The 22,634-nt window shown below is 41.4% G+C and overlaps 1 protein-coding gene across 2 annotated transcripts in view; it reads right to left on the minus strand.

Moving 5' to 3' along the window:
- Veph1 (ventricular zone expressed PH domain containing 1) overlaps positions 1–22,634 on the minus strand; it is a 181,436-nt gene that overhangs the window by 145,149 nt on the left and 13,653 nt on the right. For both annotated transcript variants that reach the window (XM_028763573.1, XM_028763572.1), the window contains exons 2-4: positions 21,624–21,909; positions 12,834–13,049; positions 3,719–3,893 (exon numbers count right to left, since the gene is read on the minus strand). In XM_028763573.1, the coding sequence (XP_028619406.1) occupies positions 3,719–3,893; positions 12,834–13,049; positions 21,624–21,812 (580 nt within the window). In that variant the 5' untranslated portion in view covers positions 21,813–21,909. The remainder of the gene's footprint in view (positions 1–3,718; positions 3,894–12,833; positions 13,050–21,623; positions 21,910–22,634) is intronic.

A 22,634-nucleotide genomic window follows, 5' to 3' on the forward strand; every position in this document is an offset into this window, starting at 1 on the left:
GAGAGAGAGAGAGAGAGAGAGAGAGAGAGAGAGAGAGAGAGAGAACATCTAATTCATGATACTCCAGCAATATGTGGGTTTACCCAAGAAAACTGCAGATCTCCTGGCACTAAAAGTCACCCAAATATAAGCAGGCGGCCGTGATTGTTACTGTCACCATCTTAGCTAATATTTATCTAACTAGGCTGTTACATTTGAACGTCTCAATTTATACACAAAGAAACTTACGCTCAGAAAAATACAAGCACAATCGGTGTGCAGTGGAGCTGGGATTGTACAGTAGAGGTGGCCTCTGGGGTGAAATGGCAGGGTTTAATCCTAGTCAGCTGCTCACGTACAAAATGAAGAGGTAGAGATTGGTGGCTTCCACACAGTCCCTGTTCATTCACACAGCTGCCTGCACATGTTCTGAGATCCACTGTTTCCTAACTCCACACTCATGTGGGTCTACTGCAGCCCATTGCCATCTCTTTTCTTTTCTGAGGTAGCTCATAAGCTCAGCAGACAACTGATATACACTTTCTGCCTGCAATGAGGATGTATCAGTTCAGAAACTGGTTCCCAGAGTTGGACTGGAAACAAAAAATTCGATTGGATATGGACCTTGTGTCATTGGTGTTCATAATGATGTGAACTGGATGGTGGAAAGGTCCATGCTGTGGGACATAAAATAAAGCAATACACCAGAAGGGTGATGAGCTGTAGTTTTCAGGAACACCACTGAGGCTTGAGTCAAGTCAGTAGGACATCTGATCTACTCATGGACCTGCTGTCATGTGCCAACAAAGAGTTGCACCTCTTCTTTCTCTTTGCCCCCTCTCTCTTCCTCCATCTTCTTCCTTTTAATTTCTCTCTTCCTTCTGTTTTTCATCCTCTTCTTCTTCCATTTCTTCTTCCTCCTCCTCTTCTTCCCCTTTCTGTTTCTCCCCACTTTGTTCTCCTTTTCCTTTCTCCTCCCTTCTTTGTTTTCTTTATTCTCCTCTTTTTCTTTTTCTTCTTCTTCTTCCTTCTGTATTCTTTCTCTTCCTCTTTTTCTTTATCCTCTCCATCAAGTCACATATATCAAAGTCTTCTGTTACTTAAAGTGTTACTGTTCAGTAAAATGGGATAATAGGAATTCTACTTTGCAGGTCTCACAAGTAGTGTGGATCTAGTTAGTAAAAATGGATTAATACAATGTTTGTCATGAACATTGTCTGATTTTATTACTATAATGTGATTGTAAGTATTTTCATTGAACACATGGCTACTAACCTTTCCATGAGAGGAGAAGTCCTTGAGAATGAAGAAGAGGATACCACAGATCAAAGAAGACAGTCTAATAGTGAGAAGAAACTACAGGTAATGAAGAAAGACACACCAAGGTGCTCATTAAAGCTGCTCACGGGGAGTATCAACTGAAGACTAGCAGAGCAAAAAATTCATTTCTCAAAATCTCTTTGGCTCTACAACTCACATGAGCTGTGGGAGGGGCTTTGTGGTCCTGTCAGTCCTCAAAGTCCAAAGCCTGGATGACAAAGGCCCAGCCATTCATAGGTCAAGTTACCACTGATTTTATGGCAATTTTCATAACGCCGGATCAAATAAACCAAGTCATTTGTTTATTTCTATGCTTGCAGTGAATTTAGAATTTATTTTGTGTATCAAAGATCTCTTTGTCATTGAAATGACATTTCAAAAGCCCCGAAAGCATGAGCTAAGCTCCTGGCAGCTGGAAGAAGAGAATTCATTTTTATATAAATCTATTGCCCACATGTCTGCTTCCTATAGTTTTGAAATGTTTGGCCTGTCTGTAAGTTTTTATGAAATTTGTTTTCAAAAAATGTTTTCAAGGTGGCAAGAATAAAAACATAATTGTTCTTCTGGACTTGCAGCAAATTTAATCACATGTGAAGTAAAATTAGCAATTTTACTCTGAGGGCAAAGGAAATTAGGAACAAAAGCACTAGCTAATATTATTAATGGCAAATCTTTCAGGGGAGCACAGGCTGAGTGACAAACACCACCATCTGTGGTGCTCAGATGTATCTGAGTGTCTGGTAGACAGTGAGCTAGACAGGCTAGATGTCTAGGGTGACACTGAAGAACCCCTCAGGAGTATCCGATATTTGAGCTTCAGGTGGAGACAACACCTTGGTTCTTGGCAGGCAGTAGGCATTCCGAGAATGGGGTGGTAGCAGGTAGCGGGGTAAAGCAGAGTGTATGGAAAGATGGAATGGAACAGGGGCTATGGGTGGACACTTGCTTTTAGATGTCAAGAAATAAAAGAGAATGCTTTGGGTTTGTTGGTGGTGGTGGTAGTGGTGGAGGGGTATGTGTGTGTGTGTGTGTGTGTGTGTGTGTGTGTCTGTGTGTGTGTGTGTTTCAACAGTAGAGATTGAACCTCTTGCCTTGCTCATCTGGGTGAGAGGTCTACTACTGATCCACACATTTGAAAACAGTGTACCCTCAATCTTACTGCAAATCCAGTAAAGCAGAGTGGCACCTGAAATTAAGCAACCTTCTAACACCAAGGAGAAAGACTATTGTTCTCCGGCCAGAGCTGCCACATGGAACTCCTGGTTAGGAGAATTTGTGGCTCCTAAAGCCTTGGGTAAGAAGCACATGAGGGCAGAGATCATCATTCTGGCAGGGGAGCATGGAACTTCCATATGGACCCTTCTAGGAGCAGAGTCGTGGGGAGGATGCTACTACAGTGTACCATGCTGGAAGGCCCAGCTAAAGGTTGTAGACTATGGGCTGGTCTGGGTACCCTGGGCACAGAGCACATTCAAAACATTCTTGCAGACTCCAAGAAACCTGGGACTAGGAACGTAGGACACTCTGCAAGAAGCTGAGCCTGTGGCGTCTGAATTAAGAGGCAATCTATGGGCAGCAATACTTGGGAACCTCATGCATTTTTATCAGTGAGGACTGGGAATACCTAGATGCATATGAAGTCGTTTGATATATTATCCTCTGACCTGTGCTTTTTTTTTTTTAAAGCAAAACAAGGTTTCAGATAGGTAAGAAACAAAAACAAACAAAAATACGTATTATGTATGGATTAGTTTGAGTTTCTCTTGATTCAAATGATGTAACAACAAAGATATCCTTGTTTATTTATTTATTTTGGTGGTATTTAATGTACTTACAAATCAATTTTAAGTCACTTGAGTTAGAGAAGCTATCACATGTTTCCCTGAGTATCTTATCTCTGTTTTGTTTTGAGACAAGATCTCACTATGTAAGATGGCTATGATCTCACTATGTAAGATCACTATGGCTAATCTGGAACTCACTATGTAGAAAAGGTATGCTTTGAACTCACAGAGATCCCCCTGCCTCTGCTTCCCAAGTGTTAGGATTAAAGGCATGTACCACCATGTCTGGCTCTGTGTATTTTATATAACCAAAAATACTTCTTACTTTTGAAAATTAAAGTAAAAGGAACTGGAAATCTTGACAGCAATCATGAGTGACATAGTTCTCTGGATGAGAACCATAGGATTGACAGAAAGTTCCCTTCTCAGTGACTATCAGTACCTCATTCACCAGGCAAAAGAGAGACCAACTCAGCTGGCCCAGGAGACATTATAGCATGGCCACAAGCCAATCAACAGCTAAGAAAAAAAAATCTAACTCGTCCCTTTGTGTGCTAGGCCTCACTCATTGGAGCCATTAAGCAAGTCATTAAATTTCCGTTAAACACGTTCCCAGCTCAGTTCTTGCACTGTACCTTGGAGTATGCTCTTTATTATCCCTTCAGTGTGGTCAGCCAGCAGATCGGCCTTGGTGATGGCAGCCAGGGACAGGTAGTTGGACATGTTCCTACACAGCTCTTTGCTGCCTCTGTGGAGGAATTTCACTGCGATGGGGACAGCTAAGACCATCACAGGGGTCCGGTTGTAATTCTGAGGAAATATAAGAAGGCAACAAACAAGCTCATTGTTCGTTCATTATTCATCCACCTCAAAAATATTCTCAGGGCTGCTAAAGTACAGCTGTGAAAACACAGGCCCTGCCCTGGTCCCACACATGTGCCCTGCTTGGTCTTATGGGAAGCCTTAGGGGCAGTTGATAGTATAAGCGGAAGGCATGACCTGTGAGGTGCAGAGTGCTCAGAAGAACACATCCAGCCAGAAAGTGTCAAGAAAGACTTCTAGAGAAAGGGACACCTTAGCTGAGACTGAAGGGATGAGTTGGGGGTAGCTGGGCGTTAGTGAGGCAAAGACTGGAGAAGAAAGAGCCACTGTGGAGGTGCAGAAGTGAGGGAGAACACGGTGCACCTAGGGAACTGTGAGCAACTCAGTGTGGTTGTAGTGAAAATTGGCAGGACCTGGAAAGGCCAGTGGGCGTGTATATACTGGGAGGCTGGTGAGTTTAGAACTAATCCCAAGGGCAATCAGAGATCAAGGGGAGGGACAAATCATTAGATTCATATTTGAGGAAAACAATCAGAGGAATGTTGATAAGCTTGAAGTTTGTTTGGTTTTTAGAACCAATCATGGATGGATGCATAAAATGTAATATATATATATATGAATATATATATATATGAATGAATATATACTCATAAAAAAGAATGACTTTTTAAAAAAAATTTATTTATTTATTTTATGTATATGAGCACACTGTCACTCTCTTCAGACACACCAGAAATGAGCATCGTATCCCGTTACAGATGGTTGTGAGCCACCATGTGGTTGCTGGGAATTGAACTCAGGACCTCTGCTCTGGGAGAGCAGTCAGTGCTCTTAAACTCTGAGCCATTTCTCCATCCATGAAATAATTTTTAACAACATGAATAAAAGTGAAAAGCACTGTAAGCGTAATTAGCAAGTTGTGAAAATTCAAATACTACATCTTCTCACAAGTGTAGTTAAAAAGGTGATTTTGCATAAATAGACTGGAAGAGGTTGGAAGGAGATCAGATAATGGGTACAAAAAACATGTGTACAGGACAAGTGCTAGTATTTATACTTGGCAGGACAAATGACAAAAGTTCCAAGGGAGGAAATACTAATTTCACTTTACAAGTATTGACAGAAACATAGTGTACTCAGGTATACAGACAGCTACTATGTGTCAATTAAAAAATGCTAAAATTTTAGCTAATGATATTTAAAAGAAAAAATAAACATAAGACTAAAACCTAAAGGCATTCTAGATCCTAAAATAACTCTATTCTTATTTATTTTGTGACTTACTTTACATGTCTCATAAATCCTGTCATTGGTATTTAGTTATGCAATTATAAAAAATTATTGATCAATTACACACACACACACACACACACACACACACACACACACACACACCCTACTTTCTTTACCACTTAGACTAAGAGCAGAGCTCTTACAATGTGCTTGGGAGCTGACCTTGTATCCTTATAAATAAAAGGGGCTGCTTTTCTCTGTGCTTTTCTCTATACTTCTCATTCCACCCATAGGTTGTGCTTTTTATTACTTCCAACAGTTCTAGGCTTTGGTAGGTCCTCAGTAAACATGACAGACTGAATAATGAATGAATAGAATGCACTAGGGCTGAGAGATAGCCACTGCCTGTCACCCATGTAAAAAGCTGAACATGATGTCATGTGCCTGAAATCCCAGCACTGGGAAGGAAGACACAGGGCGATTGTCAAGGCTTGTTGGTTTGTTAATCTTGTCAGATTAGTGAGTTTCAAGGTTAGTGACACACAGAGACATACAGACACACAGACACAAACATATAGATGCACACATCATACATACACAAGTGGGAAGTAGATACGGAGAAAGAAGACGATGTAGATACGTGGTGATAGCTGTCACAGAGAGTATAATGTATTGAGGAGGGTATGTGATGGAAAACAGACTCTGGATTCCACTCTGAGCTTTGCCACTCTCTTGCTGGCTGACCTCCGAGATGTCACCCAACTCTCTAGATCATCTGTAACGGCGACTGTCATCACATTTTCCCATCGGGCAGTCTCTGATAAATAGGTCTCACGGCAGACACAACATCAACTGACTGGCCCAGGAAGACTCTCCAGCCTGCTAAAAGACCGATGACCTTGGAGAGAAGGTCAAGTAATGACTACCTTCCAAACAGGATGTGCACTGAGTAACTGTCTGGGTTTAATCTGCATCAGATTATGGTCATTGAAGGGAGGCCAGGGATGGTAGGCAAGGGTGGTGGGGTAGAAACTCCATCAGTAAACGTTCTTCTTTAGTAGTCAGTTTCTGGGTTTCTGAAGGGAATAGGTACAAGATTGCACACATTTCCCACCTGCCCTGCAAGCAGACGTGGCCAGGTGCAAAGCAATGAGATAAGGAAAGCTTAACATGGTCAACTCCTAGGCTGCTATTAGCACGATGTGACTTGGCTCCTTACTCATTTTCCTCCCTACATCCCTTGGAACAAGGACTTTGTAACAGAGACTGAAGCAGTTGTCTATGACCATGAGTTAGAAACTGTGTGTAGTACAGGGAAAGGGTTGGCTTCCACATCAGCTCTAGACTGACATTTCTGAATTGTTGGTTGAGAGATAAAAATGTCCTGCATAGCTTAACTGACTGGCCTTTGTTATGGCAGGTGAGCCTGCATCCTGATCAGAACAGTGTTAATCCAGAACCATTTTCATTCTCGGAGTGTCCTCAGTAGCTTAAAGGGAGAGTCATATCCTTAGGCGGTATGGAACTTAGAATTTCATTTTAGCACAAACCCTATAATAAAGATCAAAGAAGGAACACTAGGCCAAGACTGCCACACTGCTACAGTGTCCCCGAGCAGCATTATGACATCTTAGACATGGGGCAGTTAGATCAGAGAGGATACTAAATGGGAGAAGACAGTGTCTTGACCCTTATACCCACCAAAATAAAAGTAAATTTCAGGCAAACTGCATATCTAACAATAAAACACATAGTGACAGTGAGTACAGGACATGGTCGGTGTCCCCAGCGGCTTTGGGTCAGTAAGCAGTTTCTTAAATCTAACTCAAACATTAAATAAAAAAGGGAATGTAAAGTGAATAAAAAGGACACCTAATCCAGTGATATTCTAAGGAATGAAAAGATGATCCAAGGGAAATATAATATTCGTGACCCATTTATCCAACAAAGGTCTAGCCATAACCAGAATATATAATACAAACTTTAGTTAATCAAAAAGGCACGGAGCCAAAGGAGAAAGCAGACAAGGGATTCGAACAGATGAGTCCCAAGTAAGGATGCAGAAATTGACCAAACACACGAAAACTTGCTCACTTTCATTCAAATTAGTTTTGATCTGGGACTATCTACAAAGCCTTGATAACTGAGGTGTCATCAGGACACGAATTCCTCTGAAAAAGAGGCCCAGTCCTACACATTCTGTTTTCAGATAGTTGTTAAGTGATGAGTGCAAGGTTGAAAATTCTGTGCATATCCACACATATAAGTCACATGACATGAAGTGGTGGGTCCAGTTAGCCAACAGTACCATAATGGCAGTGCCAGTGCCAGGAGGAAGTAAAGAAAATGTTACAGGGAAGCTGAGACACTCAGGTTAGTGAGTTGGGAGTCATAATTGTAGAACACTCATATCTTGGTATTGAGTCCATAATACTCCCTAAAGTCACAGGAAATAGTACTTCTGTGGTCTCCCTTCCACCCCAGATCTCAGTCACACTAAACCCTGTTGATCAGTCTGTTTTCCTTTTTGGGGGGAGTCTTCATTAATTTCTTTGAAGAGCTTTCCAGTTCTTCCAATGATGGCATTTCTACCCTAGGGCTCAAAAAGTGTAAGGTGACTCAGCCTAACAGAGAGAGAGAGAGAGAGAGAGAGAGAGAGAGAGAGAGAGAGAGAGAGAGAGAGAGAGAGAGAGAGAGAACATTTCCCTGATCCAAATGATGCTTCAAGAGTATAAACACTTCACCAAATTTAATTAGGGATTCTTTGAAGAGATCTATCATTGTGATTTTCCTGCTGGATTCAAAGTTTATGGGTGCCACTACCACGTGACTTCAGTAGGTAGAGGAGAACCCGAATGATACTTGAGGAAACACGGGATTGGAGGAAACGCGGGATTGGAGAGGTAAGCTGGGAGAAATCAGGTTCTGTTAGTAGCATTTGAGCTCCATGATATAGGGTATGCCTAACCCATTGCTATTCCTAAATTTTTCTAAACAAGCTAATTAAATACGTTTTGATTAAACACTTCTGTTTTTCTAGTTATCAGGAGCAAACAAACAAACAAACAAACAAACAAACAAAATGCCTGATACATTTTAACTAATTCTCATATTCCATCAATTTTCTAGATACCTACTCAGGACCGTGGCCTGCCTTGAGACTTTTCTGATGGCTTATTTGAATATCTTGGTCTGCCTTCTCTCCTCTCCCTAAGCATGTGTGGGCCTGATTGCTGATGTGGGAGGTTATGAGGTCTCCCTGGAAGATAAGCTTCTCTCTCCTGGGCCTGGCACCTCACCCCCATAGAATTGCTTGAATCTACTGAGGCTAACTCACACCCAAGGAGTTCTAGAAGGTTGACCTATAAGAGTGAAGCCAAGAGACTTATGTACAGTGGAAGACTTTATTTGGTCAGATCAGAATATCTGTCTCACACTATCAAGGTACCAAGAAGCCAGGCAGGAAACTAGAGTCTTTACTCTTCAGCAAAAGATCAGGTGAGCTCAAAGAGATACAGAGGTATACTCCATCATCAGCATGGTAGAACCTGGTTAAAATAACACATGTATTTACAACTGAATCTCCATCTTTAACATGTTTATTCACAACTGAATCTTCATCTGTGATGATGGAACATTCCATCCACCAATATCAATCTCTAATACCTCCTCTGAGTAACACTTGAGTACATGTGCCAAAATAGTCGTCCGTCTTCCTTTCATTAATACACTCTTCATGTGTTTAGCAAGGTTAAGTCATTGGTTTTCACTTGTCTCAATTACCCTATATTGCTGCTTCTTTGGATTCACATTCACGTTACTTCTACTATAGCCCTGGATTCTACGCCAACCCCTAGTCTCCTGTTAGGCGATGCTTATAGTCATCCAATTTCTCCATTACACAGAGGTTTCTGATGATTACATTTCCATATTTTGCCCCTATCCTGAATGGTCAAAGTCCTAGCATTGGGGACTTTTCAAAATGAATCCCATGTCAAAGGTATTATACATACACTGAGTCTTTTGCAAAGAATAACTAGGAAGTAGAAAGGTCCTTGTTTTCCATTATTGTCTTCAGGGACTTTTAAATTAATCGATAATTAATTAACTAATTAATTAAGATGAGGTCTCACTATGTAGCTCTGGCTGGCCTTGAACTCACTACATAGACCACGCTAGCCCCAAACTCACAGAGATTTGCCTGCTTTTGGCTCCTTCGTGCTTGGATTAAAGGTGTGTACCATGGTCTTAAGTATATTTATTTGTAATTTGCAAAAACAAAGGCAGTGGACTCAGGAAGCGGGCCCTGCTAACTGTGAGCACAGACAATCACAGAGGGTGATTAGACTGATGGAAATTGCTAGATTCTGTTTTGGACTCTGGAGTGAGCTAGCCCTTGGCAGCAGCAATGAAAGCACAGGACTTCTTAACCAATTAGATTTCATTTTTTTTAATGCTTCTAAAGTGGGGATCCAGTACAAAAACAGAAGATTCTCCCCTCAAGTGTATAATGTTATCATCAAAAAACAAAAAGAAAATAAACTTCAACACACTCAATTTTTGTGCCTTCTCCACACACATATAATTTGGAAATCTCTCAAATGATACAAAAAGTAAAACATTAAGCAAAGAGCAAATAGTTCATGTAAGTCCTCAAGGATCACCACCAAAGGCACTCCATCTCAAAACTGTCTAGACAGCGCCTCCCATATCAAAAGCCACAGACCCTGCTGACGTCAGACAGCAGGGTGTGCGTAGGGTCTGGGGACCAGGATGACACTAGCAAAGAAGACTCCCACGGACCTAACAAATAACAAACAACTTCTGCTCGACAGCTGGGCTTCATTTCAAAGGCAACTAACACAGCAGACCTGGCACAGCAAGTCATTTTATCTTTAGGGTTATTTGGATCACAGAGGTGCTAATGGGATATAGGCAGCGACAAGTCTGGTGGTCATCATTCTCCAACAAGGAAGCCACTTTAACAGCAGCTGATAATGCCGGAGCCTATGACAGAGTTTGGTCCTAGCACTGACTCGAGCAGGCTGGTGTGAATATTACCTTACAAGTGCAGAGCTCAGGGAACAAATGGAGGTCACTGCATTGTAGAAATGAACTGTACTCCTGAGAACTGCTAACGCTCGCTAGAGACAAGGGGGCATTGTTCCACAAGGCCAAGGATTCCGTTTCTCAGCTTGATTGGCACCATTTGAGCTCTTGGTGGAGATTTTCCTTTTGAAAGTGCACCTTGGGAACCTTTGCCAGTGTTTTAAAACTGGAAAGAATAAAGCAAAGGAGAAGAGATACAGATCCAGGGCGATAGCAACTGAGACGCTACTTTGCTCTCAGGTGCTGAATTCAGCTGGAGCCATAAGAAAAGCAACAATCTCAAGAGATGTCCAACTTCATTTATTAAAATAGGGCTCCCTGGACATTCACCCAGCCTCCTCAAGCAGACAGACAAAGGTTTGATTCCTACGAGTGTAGCCATCTGGGAATCTAATTGACACATTAATCTGGTTTTCCCAGTGGGTTTCCTGACAGGTGAGATAAGAGAAGATCTGTGGGTTGTCCCATCCATCACATTTTTCTTCCTTTCCAAGAACAACGTCTAAAAGCCCACTGGACAGAAACATGGTTGCTCAGGAAGCCACAGAATAGTTACTGCCTCTGAGCCCATACAGTCCTTCACTCAGTAAATATCACTTGAGTGTACCTTCTGCTTGCCAAGTGCTATTTTAGGTGCTGGGACTAGCTCAGTGGGAAAAAAAAAAGAAACACAATTTGGAGAGGGAAGACACAGGCAAACAGTGAGCAGTGTAGTTACTGAATAAGTAGCTTGTTGCAAAGAATTAAATGCTGAATGGGTCATGGTGACAAGGCACTTGCCACACAAGTATGAGGACCCTAGTGAGGGTTCCCAAACACACATGAAAGCTGGGTAGGTGTGGTGACCTACCTACTATCCTGGAACTTGGAGGTGGAGAGAGGGGCAAGCTGGTTAGATCTGGTTTTATCCGGAGAACCTGCCTCAATAAATAAAGTGAAGAGCAATGGAGGAAGACACCCAGTGTCAACCACACTGGCCTCCACATGCACACCTAATACACAGGCAAAATAATAATGAAAGAGAGTGATGCGGGGTATATTATAGTCTTCTGCAGATGGTAATATCAACTGGGGTTAATGATCACATGATATTCCCATATCCAGAACATTTTTTTTATTTATTTAGCATCTGGTTATTTACTCATTAAAACAAACCCACAAGGCAATTACTTCTATAATCTGCACTTTATAGATGAGGCAATAAAGGCACACAAGTGTTAATTTGACCAAGATCACCCTATAGGTAAATTCATGACAGAAAGGGGATAGCTTGTTGAGTAAACTTCTAGCTTTATAAAACCAGCCTCCCCCATAAGAATTCTGAAGGAAATACTCTGAGCCATCCCAGGTCCTTTATACTCAGAGCAATCACACTGTATTGACTGGGGAAGCCTGCATGAGCAGTGTGTGTGCAATCAGGCAGGCTAGTTCTTTTACAATGCAGAAAAAAATATATTTATTTCCTGATTTGTGGGTTACTTCTGGTCGCTTTTGTACCCATTGTCAGCCATCTTGGATTATTTCACTGAGTCTCCCACAGTGGTAGCTCAGAGGAGAAAGCAGATAATGCAAAGATGATTAACATATGACACAACGTCAGGTCAGGCCTACTAAGAAGGTAGTTGGGGAGGGGTGAGTGTGCTGTTTCAAACAATGAGATTAAAATGAGGCTCTGGCTGCAGACCTCTGTCAATTCTCTGGAGTTACATTCTAGTACATCATCCATGCTGATTGTTATAATACTTGTGCCACGTTTTTCATCCTCATCTGTCCTCTCCAAGTGTGTCTTTATTTTAGAAAGCACTTCATGTCTACACCACATATCAAAAGCTTTTGTAATGAAGGACTTTCCTCGTGTGCATCCACCAGTCTGGATACCTGTTTCTATTGGCATACAAGACTGTGGTTACAGACCGCTCTGTCTACCTATCACTGATCAAACTGCAATTGTCACAGGCAAGCACTTCACGTGCCATGCCACCTTGATGTCTCACAGTTCCAAACAGTAGGCATTGATTGTTACCTTTAGTTTACAAAAGGCAAAGCAGAGACTTATGGGAACAAGTTTGCCAATTTCTCATTTGTAGAACAGATGGGTATTCACAATACATAGTGAAATAGACTTAAAACTGAGTTAGTCGGGCTGGGGAGATGGCTCAGTAGACAGGAGCCCTTGTAGTGCAGGCATGAGGGCCTGAGTTCAAACCACTAGCATCCACATAAAAAGCTGAGCATGGCTAAATGTGCCTGCAATGCTTGTCTCCAGACTATGAGAGACCATCTTGTGAGAAAGTAGAAAGAGACAGAGGACATCTGCCATCTTCCCTTGGCCTCCCCAAGCATGCTCTCATGCTTGCTGAGGTATTATTTTGAATTCTTTACAGTATAGCTCACACACAGCAGGGACTCAGTAGTATTTTCTCAGTTGATTACTTAGCAACCTGCTGGCTTAGCTACCAGCAGTTTGTGGTGTCTGTTTACAGTATCTAATAGGCACAAAAGATTGCCTCTCAGTTCAGAGACACCATGTGTTCATATAAGTTGCCAACTCAGTATCCAATTGCCCGCTGTTGTGCACTGACATACCTGTAAGATGCAACTCATGATATCAGATGCAATTTTTGCATGTGGAGTATCTTCGTCTTTCCCTGCAGGTTTCAGGTTGTGCTCCAAGCAGGAATCCCACAGTCCCACCAGGGCCCTGGCATGCTTTTCAATGGATTCTGTCTCTCTGATGGCTGTGGTAATCCTTGTGATACAGATTTCAACCACTGCCTGGTCATTGTTATTAGTTTGGTAATCCTATTTAGGAAAAAAGAAAACCTTTAAGTTAATAAGTACTCTAGAAGGTTGTCCATTAAGGGAAGCTGTACTGAGTAATGCTGGAAATGATGACATCACTGGGTACTAAGGAGTGAGGCTATAAAACCCATTACAGTTGGCCTTCCTCCTACTGAAGACTCTAGCATCAGCAGAAGCTCCGTCATCATTAACATAAAGGAGGGGGCAGCGAGTTGGAGGAACTGGATCATTCGTAGGCACGCAGATGATTCTTCAGGGCATTTCAGTTTCAAATCACTCTAGGACAGAAGTTACTTTTTACAGTGATGTTTTAGTTACGTGTATGAAAAACTTCAAATTATTCTATAGCTTTCTTTATGAGCTTTCTCTTAGAGTCTGATAGAACACAGTGTTTCATTTCTTTCTTTTTAGCTCAAATAAGTACCAAGCCCAAGTTAGCTTTCACCCACCAAATTTCCTTCTATCTTCTGTCTTTATTACCTCCCAGGTACTTCATCATCTTTACAAAGAAAAAAATATGATCCCTTAACATTCCTAAATGTGAAAAAACAAACATATACAACAAAATGCTTATTGCTTTGAATCAGAAAATGGTCTGACTAAATACCACAGTGGGAGTCTCACAGAACTGGAGAATTACAGGGTAGGCAAGCATCTGGATGTCTGTACTAAGGTAGCGAACTGGGAGTTTTTGCTCCTAACATTTTTTATTGTTATAATGGGAGCAATAAACACCTCAAACCTGTATCTATACTGCTATCATCTGTAGCCCAGATTTTTTTCTCCAGAAGAGTAATTTTCTAAGGCAAAGGACAGAAATCACTTTGAGGCACCCAGTATATATTACTAAACTACCTTCCAGAAATATTTAACTAATTTAAACTCCCATCATCTGGGTGAAAACATGATCTCTTCATTGTGATTTTGCAAGAACAAAGTATTTTTAATTTTTGCTAATTTGACCAGTGGAAAACAGTATCTCTTAACTGTTTGACACCTCCTTGAGCCAAAGTGAGGATGTATATGATTGTTTTTATGAGTGTTTATCGGCCATTTTTATTCCTCCACTGGGAATCGGGCAATGAGTGTTCAGTCTGTTTTTCCTTAGTGTTTCATTTTCTTTTTGATCTTCTTTTGGAACAATATTTTTTTTTCTACTAAGGCTATTGAAGGAACATTTGAGTTATAATTCTGCACAGGCTTCATTATTGTTTTTCAAAATTGCTATTTATTAACAGACTAAGAATTTAGACACTCAAACCAATGAAGCTTTTGAATTTTGTATTTTTCCCTTCTAAAATTAGAAATTTAGATATATTTACTTTATTAGATTTAAAAGTTTTATAAAGTTTTATTTAGATCTTATGTGTATGGCTGTTCTTCACACATGTACGTCTATGCAACACATGAGTGCCTGAAGAGGTAAGAGAGGGTATCAGATACTCTAGAACTGGAGTTGTAGGAGGTTATGATCCATTATGCCATGTGGGCACTGGCACCCAAACCCAACCAAGTCCTCTGGAAGAACAACGGGAGCTCTTAACCACTGAGCCACCCAGCTCCAAATGTTTATTAAGTTAAAAGATAAGACATAGATAGGGTACAAAAGATGTAGAAAACAGGGTTGGCAGAGCAGAGCCCCTGGGACCCCATTCCTCAGCCTCTGGTTCGATTCTCCAGTGGAAACATGTTCCCAGTGCCTTGTGCTTTACAGTGGCATTCTCAGCAAATCGAAAACCATTTACCTCCTGTGTGTGTGAGCATTTTAAACATAATTTATCTTTTAAAAATTCTATTTTTTATGTGTGCGAATGCTTTGCCTGAATGTGTGCTTGTGCAAAATTTCCATGCCTAGTGCTCGTGAGGATCAGAGGAGGGTGCTGGATTCTCTGGAGCTATACTTACTGATGGTTGTAGGCTACCATATGGGTGCTGGGAACTGGCCTGGGTCTTTTGGAAGAATAGCTAGTGCTCTTAACTTAACCCTATCCTTCTCAAATGATGCAATGACAATTTATACATAGGCAGACTATCAGAATTAGTAGGATAGTTGATTAAGCTTGCTGGATATAAAATCACTAAACAAGAATTTGTATTAAGGAACTACTGAGATGGATAAATGGCAGAGCACTAACTGAACTATAAACTGAGTTCAACACTGGAAGAGGATGGAGAAATCAGACTATAGAACTTGTCCTCGTTCACACACGCACGTGCGCACACACACACACACACTCCTACTACAACAATAGCAAATAAAATAAAAGTAATTGGTGTTACATTACCTGAAAAGAGTAGCTTAAAAAAAAGAACACCATCTTTAGCTCTAGCTAAGAATATATACTGCTTATACATTAAGAAAAATATTATTATTACTTAAATCGTGCTCTAGGAGGTTCAGTTCCCAGAACCAGCATGGCAGGACACAACTCTCCCTAACTCTAGTTCCTGAGAAGCCAGTACCCTCCTCTGGCCTCCGTGAGCACCAGGCACAGAAGTATAGCACTGGCATAAATGCAGGAGAAAAAACCCACACAATTTTGTTTTAAAGATATTAAAGAGGCTTGAAGTAAAAGCATGGAAATGTAACATCTCCAGAAAAGAAAACACTGTCTGTCACTGGACTGCTATTTGTCTTTAAATTAGTTTACAGATACAATGAACTTCCAGTCATCATATCGTCAGAATCATTCATAAAACCAAGTATCTAAATATGAAACCGTTAGAGAATAAAACCAAATTAGAGTAGATTTTAAGAAGCTTGGGAACACATTTTTTTACCCAGACATATGCAGTAAAGGACAAGCTGAATTCTGGAATATTAGATGTACAACATGCATAAGTGACAAAGAGTCAGTATAAGAAGCAAAAGAGAATCTTAAAAACCTTCAAAAGAAAGGGGAACTGAGCCAGGCCTGGTGCTGCACACCTGTCATCCTAAAGCCCGAGAGGCCGAGGCAACAGGATCTAGTTCCTGTCTCTTTAGAGACAGTGCTAGACCAGACTTACTTAGTAACGTGCAACCCTGTCTCAATACCCTTCCCAACAACAAAAGAGAAAAAGGAATTAAGTAACCAGAAACATCATTTCACACAAACCCAAGTGGCACACACACAAACACACAATACTTGCCCTCACTAGCAACGAGGACACAGAAGTATAATCAGCATTAGCACACTGCTTCATTAAACTAAGTAAGTTTTAACATCTGACAGATGCAGGAACTGATGAAGAAAGCCACTGGGCCTTGATAACTCCCTTCAGATTAGAAAGCAATTTGGTGTATATTACAATATTGGAAGTTCAAAGCTCTCTAAATCCAGTTGTTTTTACTTTATACTGAGAAACTTGCATATTTACCAAATTAATCAACTATGTTTCCTGCAGCACTATTTAAACAATGAAGGTCTTCCTCCTCTCCCCCTCCTTCTCCTCCTCCTCCTTTCTCTTCCTCCTTCTCCTCCTCCTCTTCCTCCCCTCCTTCTCCTCTTCCTCCTCCTCCTTTCTCCTTCCTCTTCCCCCTCCCCTCTCTCCCTCTTTCATCCCTCCCTCCCTTTCTCCCTTCCTCTCTCCTTCCCTTCCTCCCTCTTTCCCTTCCTCTCTCCCTCTCTGCTTCCTTCCTTCCTTCCTTCCTTCCTTCCTTCCTTCCTTCCTTCCTTCTTTCCTTTCTTCCTGGGTTTATTGTTATTAATTGAAAAAATACAATATTTTATCAACTCTTTTAGAATTTCATACAATGTATCTTGATCATATTCACTTCCTATCTTTCCCAGATCCATCCTCACCTCCTCACTGGCTCCCAACTTAGTGCCCTCATTTTTGTTTTTTTAAAAAGAACCTCGTGCTGAGGGCTGAAGAGTAGGTTCAGTGGTTAAGAGCATTTGTTTCTATTGCAGAGGATCCAAGTTCAATTCTCAGTACTCACATGGTAGCTCACAACCCTCTGTAATTGAATCCCAGGGATCTGATGCTCTTTTCTTAGCTCTGTAGCAACCAGGCACGCATTGTGGTGCACATACATATATGCAGGCAAAATACACACATAAGTAATAAAACAAATAATTAAAAAAAACTCCATCAAGACAAATTTGTGCTATCAATATACTCATGGGTATGGGGCCATTCATTGGAGCATGGGTGACCTACCAGGGGCCATACGCTTAAAGAGAAACTGCCTCACCCCCTCTCAGAAGCCACTAATTGTGGGCACTTCCTCAGCTAGGAGCAGGAGTTTATAAACTCCTCCCTTCTTCAGGCTGGAATGTTGGCTGGCTTAGTCTTGCATAGGTCTTGTGCAGATGACCATAGCTGCTGTGAGTTCATGAATTCAGGAGCCTGTCATGTCCAGAAAACACTGCTTCACTCTCATTCTTCCTGGCCTCTGGTTCTTACACTCTCCCCCCACCCTTCTTCTTGTGCTTCGTGTGCTATGGGATGAGATGATAGAGACCTACCATTTGTGGGTACCTAATATTTTAAATGAGGTGCTATTGTTTGCCCAATTTGTTTCACTGTTTTAAAATATTCAACAGAACTGGACAGTGGATTGGGCATGGGGCAAGAGTATACTGCCAAATAGATGTTTGGAAAAAGAGATGATCTTACTTGAAGTTATCTGGAGAGAATGCTAAATTAATAAGAACAAAAACTAATAATAAATCTAGTCCAGAAAGGATCTGGAATAAAAGAAAAATGAAAGGCCTGATTATTTTGCAGGTAACTCTGGAGGAAGCGATTGAGGCTTGCTTGACAAATGTTCTTATTCTACAAAGTGATGACTAAATGCATTTGACAGAATCATGATGTGTAAGGGACAGATTTACTCACACAAAGGCCTAAACACAAGAATGTGCTTGCAGTGGTTTAAATGTAATATAAAAGGCTTAAAACATGACCTGGCTGTAACATCTGATCCACATCCAAAGTCTTAGACGATCCCACGAAATATGTGGAAACTGTGTGCTGGTCCTATTAGAAGTGTACTTTAGAAGCAGAATACTTTATTTGATGAACATTAGCAATGGCTCTGAGCAACTGGTCCAAGTATCAAGCAATATTCTACTACAATAAGAAACTAAGATGATTCCAAGCAAGGGGAACCAGAATGCTGAGTGTGTCGGTCATACCTGGAGTTACATTGAGGTCTTCTCAGAAGATTTGGATACACGATTTCGCTTTGAGAATGAAATCAATGAAGTGTACTTGTCTGAATGGGATTAGCCAGCTCAGAGGTCACAACAGAGACAGTCTGTAAGAGACTGTACCGGGGAGTTGGGTAATTTTAAGCAAGTGAGGCTTGACTATAACAGTAATAGGGCAGGTGGGAATATAATCAATAGTAATATTCCCTCTCTAAAAGTCAGAGCAGAGACTTGACCATTAGGAAATGGGACTCAACAATTCTGATACATACGCATTTTTATTGTAAATTGATAATTTATTGTTGTAATTTATATTTTTATCACTCCTGTAGCACAATTTACTACATATACTGACATATAAACTGACAAACTGAGTTTTGCTGACCACAGGGTTAATGGTTTTATGCAGGATGTCAGGTGGTACAACCTTCCCTTGACACAGATACCGTCCTTATGAAAACCCATAGATAATAAGAATATTAAGCTGAAAAAAAGAAGCCATGGATGAGACCTGACAATTTTTTTTCCCAAAGGTTTGAAGCTTTGCTCATAGAAATTGAGGGTGAATTGAGGGTTGAAAACAGAGACTAGAAAAAAATAAGTAAAAAGTTTGAATAGCAAGATTTCTTCTGGGTAAAAGGAAGACCATGGTATGTCTTAGTTTCTTTTCCTGTTGCTCTGATTAATGCTCTGACAAAAGCAACTTAAGGGAGAAAGGGTTTATTGTGGCTTAAATTCCAGGATCCTGTTTGTCATGACAGAGAAGTTCTGGTAGAAGGAGCTTGAAGCAGCTCTGTCTAGTTGTATCCACAGTTAGGAAAGCAAAGAACAATGATGCTTGTGCTTTGCTAGCTTTCTGCTTTGTATGTTGCCCACAATCCAAACCTAGGGAGTGGTATCAACTGTTACAAGGGTGGATCTTTCCCACCTCAACTAATCTAATCAAAGTAGTTCCTGACAGACACATTCAAAGACGAACCTAATCTAAATAATTTATGCGTGCTTGGAGGTTTGTCTCCTAGATGATTTCAGATCCTGTCAAGATGGTAATCAACACCAGTCATCAAATATGGTAACTGTTTTGACTACCAACAGTTGTTAGAAGAGTCTTTGTCAAGATTCTTGAATCATACGCAAGTGTTCATCATAAGCATAGAATGACGATGATGGCAGCAGTTATGGTGCCACAGACTTGAAGGCAAAGCTGTAATACCTGGTCTCCGAAGTTGCAGCAGGCAAGACAGACACAATTTTAGGGAGCATGGAAATAATGGACTGCCTCTTTGGGTGGCTAAGAACATGATAAATCCTTCCCTGCTGCTTTCTTCCTCAGAATTACTGGCACACTAAATTCTAATTGCTAAGCTTGGATTGAGGATCTCACTCTTTCCTACCCTTCTATTGGTAGCAGAGTGGGGAGCAATTCATGGTAGGAGCCTTCCTGAAGGCCCCATCAAAGACGGGGTAGGATAGTTACGAGAGATTTAGAGAGGGGAAACATTTAAGAACAGTTTCCCTAGACTTGCTGTTTGGCAAGTAGAAGTAGGTGATTTGTCGGGAGTCCCAGAGAAGGGACTGGTGCTGGAAGGATGTTGGAAATTGCAGCTCAGAAGGAAATTTCTAGTTCTGTTTTTGAAGAATTGAGAACAAGAAATGATTGCTAAAAATCCAGGGTCATTAGGAAAGGGAGACCTGGGCCAGATCACGTGGAACAAACGGACATGATGACAGGCATGTGGAATAGCCTTGCTGTGTGCTGGTATTCCTGATTTAACACACCGAATAGGCCAGTCAGCCAACTAGGCACAGTGGAATAAGAAGAGGAGGAGGAGCTGGCACCAGTCCCCCCAAGCTTAACACACTTGAGTGATAATTCTTCATCTTTTCTGCTCCCTGTGGATAGGCGGAGGAAGTGCAATGAGGTGGAAGGTAACAGAGAGGAGGCGTGAAGTGTTGGCAGAGGTGTGGTGCTGAGTGGAGGCCTGGCTCTCCTACTGCTCTACACTGCTGCTAGACTCAAGCAGCCACCTTGCTGAACCACTGGGGACATACAGCAGGACTCGCAGCCCTAAAGTCCTTCATCTAACATCTCTGAGCCTGGCTGAAGGAAAGGAAGAAAAGCACGGGCCACTAGTGACCTCTGGTGGAAGCTGGCTTTTGGGGACCTTAGTGTTCTGAGTAGGTTCGTTTTCGTAGGAAGATAAATAGCAATGGCATATTGAGCTGGTTTATTTCCAGACAAGTGAATGAGGATCCTGCTAGGTGTAGTACTTAGAGAGTGAAAACAAAGCCAAAATTCTTTATGCTTTCACTCAAAATAAGTTGATTAATGGTCTGGAAAAAAATATGTACAAGTTACTGCTGTAGAAGACGTTACCTGCACCTGACGAGTGTTAGGGCAATGGCTTCTTTGGCCAGTGGGGATCTGGTTCATTAAGAGTGAAGAGCAAACGGACATGATGACAGGCATGTGGACTAGCCTTGCTGTGTGCTGGTATTCCTGTTAAAGGTCTTATTAGGGAAGAGGCTGTTTTCCTGAAATCTGAGCACACGTCAATGTCCCGCGTCCCATACCTCCCCCTCCCCGTATGTGTCTGTGCTAAGTGCTGGCAAGCACTATTGAGTTGTGAGGATGTGGATGTGGCAGGTGTTTAGTGGTCTAGGTCTTTGAAGTAGGACTAATCTCAAGGAAGGTCCAAGCCCAACCCAGAAGGTCAACAACAAGATGCACTGGGCACTGCACATATCTCTGCTTTGGGGCATGTTTTTATAATATATAACTCTGTCACGGAGGCAAACCAAAGGCAGGGGAGGCCTGATTGGAGTCTTAAATGTGTGTGCTCATATTTGGGGCTAATAATGGAGTTAAATTAAATGGGGACTGGAGGGTAGAAAATGAAGCAAAGACAAGAGTTTTAAAGAGAGCGAGATGATGCATAAGTAAACAGAATCAGCACCGTCAAGCCCTGGGCAACTGTCATTTCTGGCAGCAGTGCTCTGGCAGTCCGTGTCTCATCTTACCCGTGTGGCAGAGGTGTCACCTGCCTTCTTTCATTATTCAGCCTCCACCACACACCCTGCCTTGTTTGCTGATGCTGTTGTGCAGCTTGGCAGGTCTGCTTTTCTTAAATTTGTTACACCTCTCTTCTCCGTGTCATTTCAAGGATATAAAAATAGTCCCTAAAAAATCCATTTGTGAGAAATCCACTCTAGTTTGAGATTTCCAGTGTTCAGGTCTCCATGGGTGGGCAAAAGCTGGCCTAAGATAACAGTTTGCTAGCTTGCTCAGTGTCATTTTTTTTAAAGATACCAATTAAACCACATATTATATTTATCACTGCCCCTGCCCCCTTACCATTCTCTGAGAGGCATACGGTCTTTGGCTCTGAGACTGGCTGCTTGAGAGGTCTATTCTACAAACCAATTAACTTACCAGAGATGAGCTAATTACTTTAATCTGTTCCAAAGCTTCTGTCAGGCTGTCTTCAATCTCAGCATCATCTAAAGAGAAGAGGTCCCCAGCTCTTGAAAGATCTTTTTGTCCCAAAACCAATCTGAAAAGTTGATGCATTGCGAGACGGATTAGTTGGCTTCCTGTGGATCCAGGGCCATAGCCAGTCATCCAGGGCTAGAGATCGCAAACCATGTAGCAGTTAGTACACTTCATAGTCCATGAAGCTCCGTGGCTCTCCAGACTCTGAGGTGTCCTTTGGCAGTCTCTGTAATCAAAACAAATGACAGAATATGAACAGTGAAGGAACGAGAGGCAGGAGATAGACAGAGAGATGATAGGTAGGTAGATAGATAGATAGATAGATAGATAGATAGATAGATAGATAGAAGCATATACCTAGAGTAATTAACTCTTGCTTGGTGGCATAAGAATGAGCTCTTTTTTTATATTTGAAAATTCTTTTCTTTAAGAAATTATCAGATTTCCTCCGAATTTAATTTGAAGCTTTGAAAAATCAACAGAAGATTCACACATTTCCCCCTGCTACGTCTTTTTCACACCCTACGCCCCACTTTTCTACAAAAGGCAGGTAAAGAAGCAAAAGAGCAACCAACAACTCGTACTTGCTAGATCCTCTGCAAGCAGATCCTATGGCAACTAAGCCACAGTGATAAGGAAAAGGAAACATAGGAAACACTGTCTGGTACCCATTTCTCTAGAACCTGACATAGGAACCAGTTCACTCTCTTGGCTGCAAGTCTCAGCTTTATTGACAACAGAAATTCCTCCTTACTTCGGTCTTCAAGGTTATCTATTTACTTTAATCCTGTGTACTCGCTAATGAAATAGCAAGGAGATAAAGAACTTTGCCTTGGTATGTGGGTTAGGGAGATCTCTATTAAAATTCAACTTGGAATAGTGACATTGAACATGATAATATTGCAGTGTAGGCTAAACAGGAAGGTCTTTGGGATTCGGTATCCTCCCTTT

The sequence above is a fragment of the Grammomys surdaster genome, unplaced genomic scaffold, assembly GCF_004785775.1.
Source record: "Grammomys surdaster isolate TR1022 unplaced genomic scaffold, NIH_TR_1.0 139, whole genome shotgun sequence".
Classification (NCBI taxonomy): Eukaryota; Metazoa; Chordata; class Mammalia; order Rodentia; family Muridae; genus Grammomys; species Grammomys surdaster.